This window comes from Astatotilapia calliptera, chromosome 18 (genome assembly GCF_900246225.1).
Source record: "Astatotilapia calliptera chromosome 18, fAstCal1.2, whole genome shotgun sequence".
NCBI lineage: Eukaryota > Metazoa > Chordata > Actinopteri > Cichliformes > Cichlidae > Astatotilapia > Astatotilapia calliptera.
This window is the reverse complement of record NC_039319.1, coordinates 31,913,879-31,921,816: the sequence shown is the minus strand read 5'-3', so window position 1 is coordinate 31,921,816 and position 7,938 is coordinate 31,913,879. Positions and strand designations below refer to the sequence as shown.

Sequence of the window (7,938 nt, the reverse complement as noted above, 5' to 3'; positions counted from 1 at the left end):
GTTTGGAATCTCTATCTTATATGACATGTAATCTTTGTCATAACAAATGGTATTGTGCTGCTGGAATTCAAAACAGTACAATGATGAATTGATCACATAGATATTTTTCACAAGCCCAAATATAGGTAAACCACTAGAACCAACAGCACAAACAATTAATGACCTATCCCTTATGTATTTGTTACCATTTAGATTAAGCCATTTAACAGTCACTGCATGGTTTACTTCATCATTTCCAAGGAAGGCCCTCATTTTTTCTTTTAAGTATGACATTATGCTTACTTCTGAGGTTGGTCCTAATGTGCATTCATTGGAAAAAATGGGGGTGATCAAAACTATCCACATTCTGACAACATTCATACATTTGATTATGCTTTATTAAAGATTTGCAAACATTTTTAAAATTTATTTTTGACGCCCATTGTTTGAAAAAGCAATGTTTCGATTCAAATCTCATGCACATATGACGGACCATTGGTCCCAAACGTTTAATTTGGCTTGGTGTATGAATCAAATAATGTTGTTTTGGTGTGATGTTGTTATATGGGAATAGGGCTTTCATGTGCTTCAAGTGCTGTTCAATGAGGATTTTCAACTTGTTAATAGTCTGCAGACTGATGACAGGAGCAAGTAAAATCTGAACTATCTCAATGAGTTCAAGAATGAATGCGTAGTGTTCAGTACCTTTGGCTGCATCAATCAGAAAGCGCACTCTTTTTTGCAATGGCAAGTAGACGAATGGCAGGTAGTTTTGATCGATATTTAGGATTAATGTTTCCCAAAGTATAATAGAACATTACCAACTTATTTTTGGAGGCATGAGACCCAAGTGGGTTACAAATTTCAATTTCATCTGAGTAAAGGATAATCTGTAAGGCAGAGGGGTGTGCAGAAAATAAACGGTGAGACTTCATGAGTTCTCCATCTATGATATCATATAAATACTCATTTCTCAAATTTTTCTGCTCATCTATCAATGCCAAAACTCTTGGATGGGACAATAACTGCTCCAAACTTCTGACAAGCGGAACATAATGAAAACATTTGGGCACAGTAGTGAGGAATCTTTTTTTCCCTTTTTTTCCCCATGACAGCAGTATACCCAACACAAACCTCCTCGGACTCCACAAAATTGAAATTTCTCTTTATCACATCATCCTGCCTGTATGTTGTTGAAACAGAGGCAAATGGATCCTCAATCTGGTCGAAGACTGCCAAAACATCTTTTTCAAGTCCACTTCCATGATGCTGCTGGAAAACCTTTTGTACCTGACTTCTCAGATTATTGACCAACGATGCCTGATACTGTTGTAATGCTGCAACGACATCATTCACACCACTCTGAAAAACAGACAGAAAGGACAAACGACATCTTAGTTGTTTGCTATTAAAAGAGATTTATTTTTAGCGAATAGACAACTTATAATGTAAGGACTAATAACGTACGTAGCTCTGCAACCAAAAAAACTGCATAGAATTATTTGACTGTTTCTTATAGATTTTTTCCCTCACTGAAACTGAAGGAAAAAAAATTTTTTTTTAAATTCCTTCTCGGATTTCTTGCAAAACTCAAATTTTTAGTTTAATTAAGATTACAATTTTCCTTTTTAAACTGAGACTAAGAGTTAGGTGGCAGAGGAAGGCTTGTGATGGGAGCAACCCTGAAAAGGATAGGCGGAGGCAAATGGATGGATGGCTGGAGACTATGACTGCCTTAGTTTACCTAAGGCAGTCATAGTCATTTGTTGGAAAGTTGGAGGCACATACAAGTGATGCTCGGTTTTGCATAGTTACTATTAGGATAATCAGAATGAATTAAAGGCTGTTACAGTTTAGGGAAATTGTTAATAATAAATGATGAAAAAAAATAGAGCCACATGTTAAAATAATCATTCTAATTTTGTATGAGCACAAACCTGTGAAAGACGATGTTTCTCTCTTGCAGTCAATACAAGAGCTGTTGCTTGTCTGGTAAGAACATCGTGGCAGGAGTCATCCTTCAGAAAAGAGAAATAAATATAGGAGTGTTATAAACTGGTAAAATGTTTTATCAAAAGAAGTTGTTATTGTTCAGTAGTGATAGACTCACCATAGATTGGGATGATGCTACTCCATCTGCGAACCCGCTTGGACAAGCTGCTGAAATGTTTGGAGTCGAGGTATCATTGTTGGTCTGGGATGGAACAAGGGGCCTTTGCGAGATATGGGCACCATCATCGAAGCCAGAGTACAATGTCTTATTATTGTCAAAAGTACCAAAATGTTCGAGGCACACACTGTCTGGATCATGCTGTATTGTGTTTTGATCAATCACTGCATCTTCTCCTGAGTTCAATCTGGTGTCTACAGCTGCATCCATTGTTGGCTGGCTTGTTGGCTGGTTTTCGACCACTGGATCAGTCCTGTAGGCCCACATGTTACTCAGACTTCTGTTCTCCGCTGATGAGGGTTCCCTCCTAGAACTGCAATTGAGATTAATTGATTAATTGACTAGTTAAAGATATTAATTACAAGCTACACTGATCATTTCTAAATAATTCTATTCTGCATTTGATAATTTACTCCAAAATATGTATGTTTTCAGACTTAGTTTAATAAATTGTTACTAATTTATTGCTGATTGATATTTGGTAGCTTAACTGTAGTTTAAGAGCTTTAAAAATCCTCAAAAACCTAAACCTGGAAAGCTAAACTAAAGAACACAGGAAACATTGAAAATGTTGCAAAAACCTTACAACCTGGAGCAAGGAGCATGAGACATGAAAACCTGAGGGAGGGAACACAGATGACACAGAGGAGAAAATGCAGACGATCCGACAAAGAACAGAGGGAAGCACACACTAAATATACACACACACAGGGAAACGAGGAATTGGCAGACAGGTACGAAACACAGCTGACACTAATCAGATGAGAAGAGACCAGGGGGAAGGGCAACAGAATACACTGATGCAGGGCATGGGACTATCAAAGTAAAACTTGAATAAACATGAACATCAAACCAGGGACACTTGACTCAAGACAAGGGAGGCACGGAGAACACCTAAACACAGGAAATAATTAACAAATAACCAGGAAACTAACTGAAACAATGAATATTAATAAACACAAACAACCAAGGAGACTCTGGACCATGCCCATTGGTTTATTTAAAACAAAAGTAAAAAAAAAAAATAAAAATTGTGTTTTCTCTATTAGGAGAAATTAAGCACTCAGAAAAATTGTTTAGAAATAGCATTGATGTGGATCATAAGGAATTAGCATTAACATATCTACTGTTAAGCTGTAAACACAAGTAGGAATCTAACATGAATACTTTATATGATTATTTTCAAAGATATCAAAGTATATAGTCAGTCTCACCTTACAGATTTTTGTGTCCTAGTCGATCCGCTGCATCGTCCATTGCCAAGGTGGTCGGAGTGTGTTCGACGAATGTGATACCAAAATGAATTGTAAACACGATATTCTTTGACACATCCATCTATGCCACAAACTACACGGAAATCTGGACTATGGCTATGTGCAGAATTAATATGACTCAGTAAGGATTTGAGGGTCAGACCCACAAAAACGAAGCAGATAACACAGCGCCAAATCATTTTGTTTCACTGGTCTGTGAACCGTTTCTCCCATAAAGCCAAGATGACCAGGATTATTCCATTAAGGGGTAGGAATGGCTATCCTAATTCGGTGCCTTATAACAGCTGTACTAAGTAATAGTACCGACATGTCAGTATTTACTTAATATAATCTAACTAAATAGTTAAATCTTTAAATATATAGAATTTTATAGATATAAAACAGCGAACTAAACCATTTCTGTACACAACCCCATACTCCTGAGTTGGTACAGTCCAGCTTCGTGCCTCTAGCTTCGCGCCTCAAATTTGGATTGCAGGATTAGTAATATTTTTGGGTCCGGGATACAGTGGTACAGTGTGAAGAAATTAAGGCATGCTATGGAGAAACTGGACGAAATAACAATTGCCACCCTGAAAGGTATGTGACTGTTTTGTTTTTTCTATGTTTTGTGTTCTGCTATGTTGCATGGTAAGTCGCTAGCATGGCAGGCTATACCCGGTTGTTAGCTTAGCTTGTGCGGTTAGCTTAGTTGCATTAGCATATTTAAATATGCTAGTGCTATTACACTACATACATGGGTATTTCTGAAAACGGAGATTTTCCGTTTTCATTTTAAAAATAATCCCGTCCACACGGAAACGCAGAAATGAAGGAAAACGCTGCTAGGAACATGCCAAAGCAACAGGTGGCGATATATTCCTAACCGTGTAGAAATGTTGGCCAATCAGAAGTCTAGAAGCCTCAGTGGGAAATAGTAAAGAAAGATGGGGCATAGAAGCAGAACCCAGTCTGGAGGGACAGTAACTGTGTATATGTAAGTATTTAAACACTGCAGAGGGTACAATTAACAGTAACAGTATTGTAGAAATTCATTTCACCGAAACAATAACGTGGCGCACAAGGCCCACACCTTTGACGCTGCGTTTTCTCCGTTTTTCTCGTCCACACCTAAATGCAAAAAAGGAGTTTTCGAAAATATCCACCCTGGCAAGCGTTTTTAGAAATCTCCTTTTTCAGTGACTGAAAACGCTGTTTACATGTGGACGAAAGGTGCAAGCGAATCACAAATATAATACTTTTTCCAGTCAATGGGAGGAAGGTAATTTAGAACCTGTGGAGCAGTCAGGAGGGAATATAATGGAATAGAGTATTGTTTTTAAATGGCAAATATTAAATTATGTTTCTTGTGCATCCTGTTTGTTACCCAAGCAAAGCTGTCAGCTGGCTTGCACATGAGGATGATGCAATGTAGTGATAATTGGAAACTCCTATTGCAGAAGCAAATGTTGGAGAAGACCTGCTCTCATCACTTTCACGAGATGACATCAAAGATCTGTTTCCTGGTCCTGAACATTTCCTCAGGCGTCGGGCTCTATGGCTTGCAGTGCACAAATGTGAAGAAGTAAGTTCTGTCCTATCGCTGTGTGACAAAACTGAGAACACACCAGCTTGTTTTATGCAGTTTCAAGTAATTCCACCAATACTCACTTAACAGATAGACAGTAGAATCTTCTTTAGTTTTGATTTAAATCAAGTGGCCCACACATTTATTAAATATACATATTTTTTATTGTTCAACACTTTACTGATATTTTGTTGTACTTTCTTTCATGTGTAGAGACCTAAAGTTCTTGTGCAATTTTATGTGAAATTAGCCCCATGTACACTGTATTTTAGAACAAGACTGCTGCTGAAAAAATGCTAACAACTACTGGAGATGGTGACTTCTCCAGAGAGGAACCCAGCACTTCTAAGTTTGTGACTATGTCCAACCCAGAGTACATAGTCTTCACAGACAGTGAACTTGAGCAAGCTCGACATTCCTACTTTGAAAAGAAGCGGCTGGGGACAGAGTGTGCTGAACCTTTGTCAAAGGAACTCTTTTGTCGACTTGTAAGAAACACCATGACAAACATGATTTCGATAGCAAGAGCAGCTGAAGACTCCAGATACCCCAGCAAACATGAGGTTGATGCCATGGCAAAGCGATTAATGGAGTACTACCCAATGCTTAAAGAAACGTGTGGTGAGTGGGTAAGTAGCATTTGCTCAATACCACTCTGTGTTAATCATGAGTGATGTATCTTATCATCTTTTAATTTTTACCGTTTGTACCTGTTAGGAGCATGTTGCTAAAAAGCTAATGAAGAGACTCTCCAATGTCAAAAGTCCAAGGAAGGGCAAAAAACCTCCTGCGAAGAAGCCAAGAAAGGATGGGAATGAAAGCGTTGCAAAAAGTGACAGCAGTGGGGAGTCCAGTGCATCAACTATTATTCTAGATAAATCACCAGTTAGATCGATGGGCACCCCAGTGCACCACCAGGATGGCAGTGATGAAGAATGTAAGTATAATATAATGCACCCTCTTATTACAGCCTGAGTGTAAATGTGGTTTGGACGATCCTTTTTTTTTTTTTTTTTTAATTCTGCTAACAATGGAACACAACTACTTCACTGTTTATCTTGGAATCTTTGTGTTCCATTTAATAGTGACAACTTCACAGGATTAATGAACAATTTTAAGATAGGTGGTTAGTTAATTTGTTGATCTAATTTACAGAAATATTTTGGTATTTTTGTATTATTGTTTTGCACCAATAACAGATATATAAAGCCTTACTGTGGCAATAAATTATTTACACACCTCTGCTCTGTGTGTTTAGCTGGTTCAGCTGACTTCTTTGACAGCCAAAAAACCCAGGCAAGACACTACAAGACACTTCAAGAAATATACAAGACCAAAAAACCGAACAAAGCTGCTGTTACCCAACTGCTGAACCTGGAGTTTGAGTCTAGAAGACAATTCATTAACTCTGATGCTATAAAGGAGCAGGACAGAGCAGTGAAGATACTAGAGGCATATCCTTGTTTCAGAGAACTGGACCATGTAAGCAGCACTTATTTCTTTTAGCCATCCTGTTATTCCTTTGGGGACATTTTGATATGATTTTCAAATTTCTTAAATACTGGCCCTCATGTTTAAATTGTTATCACTTATTGTCAAGACCAGATACAGAGGTAGACAGATCTATCTCAGTTGGGTTTCTGTCTGTATTTTTCAGGTCCTTGATGAGCTGCGGAGAATTATTCAACCATCCAACTTGAAATACATTTCTGAGATGAAGGATAGATGGGAAATCTTCTACTCGAAGGTGCAGTTTTATGGTGTCATGAAGAAAGTTATGAAGCCGCCAAAAACTTTGGATGGAGGTAATGCTACAGTATCTTGATTTGTCTACATTTATGCTTTGCAGATTACATTATTTGCAATGCTTAATGGTGTTGCCCTGTCTTATTTTTCTTTTTTCAAACCAGTGGAACATGCAGCAGCTGTGTTCAGAGCCCTTCCCGTGCTTTTCCCTTCCAGCACAGTACCACCTAAGAAGCTGGGCATCTGTAGTGAGGCTTTTTTCCATGTCCTAAAGGTAAGGCTGCAATATTCTATGTGTATATATTGTTGAATTTTGCAGTTACTCATGTTTTCATTTTATATATTTTACTGTGGAGTCAGTCAAATATTCTTAAAGTTCAGATCCCCATAACATGTTGATGTTAATAAAACCTACAAAAAAAGTTGATCTATTTTAAACTGTAATGCAACTCAAAAATTGTATTTCTTACGGTCTTGTTCTAATCCTCTTTTTTTCTGTCATGTAGACTTCAGAAGACCCTGAAGGCTACCTGCGTCAGCGACCCCTGGCTTGTCCAGTTCTGCTTGTCTCTGAAGGCAACTGCATGATAGCTGTTGGAACCACACCAGTGAGCACTTTTGACCGGAAGGATCTTAATGAGGGACTGCTCTATCTGATGGCATATTACTATGCCCTCCACCTCACATATCCAAAGTGCATTTCCACGCTGCTGTCTGTCTTGCAAACTGAAATACTCAAAGACTCCATCCATGACCGAGATTCAACCCCCTCTTACAAGAAGGCGCTTGGTGAGTGGAAGTCATTCATTGAGTGAGTCTCTCAGATGACAGACTCCATCTGCCTTGTTTATCAGACTCAGTGTTGGTCAGTGAGGTTGTTTTTTTTCTCTCTAGAAAAGTTATTCAAATGTAAAACACATGTTTGTTTGTGTGGTCGTTAAACTTGTTCTTCTAAAATGTTATGTAATATAGGATTTGAAATAGTGATTGTTTTAAGCTTCAGCAAAATTTATTTTTGATACCAGCCATGAGTGTGTTATACTGTTATTATTCATGTTAAGAGTATCTGGAATATGCACTTCTTATATTGGCCATGTTACACAGTACCCTGCTGAAATGTATAATTTTAGACATGATTCTCCTGGAACAGACCTCAGTGAGTTACTGACCCATTGCTGTGTCAATAAAAGTGCAAAATCTAA

At 38.0% G+C, this 7,938-nt stretch overlaps 2 protein-coding genes across 5 annotated transcripts; one reads left to right on the top strand and one right to left on the bottom strand.

Moving 5' to 3' along the window:
- Positions 1-328: 328 nt before the first annotated feature.
- On the bottom strand, positions 329-3,655 carry LOC113011014 (uncharacterized). 3 transcript variants are annotated; one of them, XM_026150380.1, is made up of 4 exons: positions 3,364-3,655; positions 2,090-2,462; positions 1,917-1,997; positions 329-1,341 (listed from the first exon to the last, which is right to left on the bottom strand). In XM_026150380.1, exons 1-4 carry the CDS (start codon positions 3,600-3,602, stop codon positions 967-969), a joined length of 1,068 nt encoding a protein of 355 aa, XP_026006165.1. In that variant the 5' UTR covers positions 3,603-3,655; the 3' UTR covers positions 329-966. The 3 variants fall into 3 exon arrangements, with proteins under 3 accessions (XP_026006165.1, XP_026006166.1, XP_026006167.1); XM_026150381.1 differs by having other exon boundaries at positions 3,369-3,603; XM_026150382.1 differs by lacking the exon at positions 3,364-3,655 and adding an exon at positions 2,739-3,344.
- A 200-nt stretch (positions 3,656-3,855) lies between these two features.
- Positions 3,856-7,938, top strand: LOC113011008 (uncharacterized). 2 transcript variants are annotated; one of them, XM_026150370.1, is made up of 8 exons: positions 3,856-4,002; positions 4,863-4,987; positions 5,263-5,619; positions 5,708-5,927; positions 6,249-6,472; positions 6,648-6,795; positions 6,901-7,010; positions 7,243-7,938. In XM_026150370.1, exons 1-8 carry the CDS (start codon positions 3,963-3,965, stop codon positions 7,549-7,551), a joined length of 1,533 nt encoding a protein of 510 aa, XP_026006155.1. In that variant the 5' UTR covers positions 3,856-3,962; the 3' UTR covers positions 7,552-7,938. The 2 variants fall into 2 exon arrangements, with proteins under 2 accessions (XP_026006155.1, XP_026006156.1); XM_026150371.1 differs by lacking the exon at positions 3,856-4,002 and having other exon boundaries at positions 4,950-4,987; positions 5,241-5,619.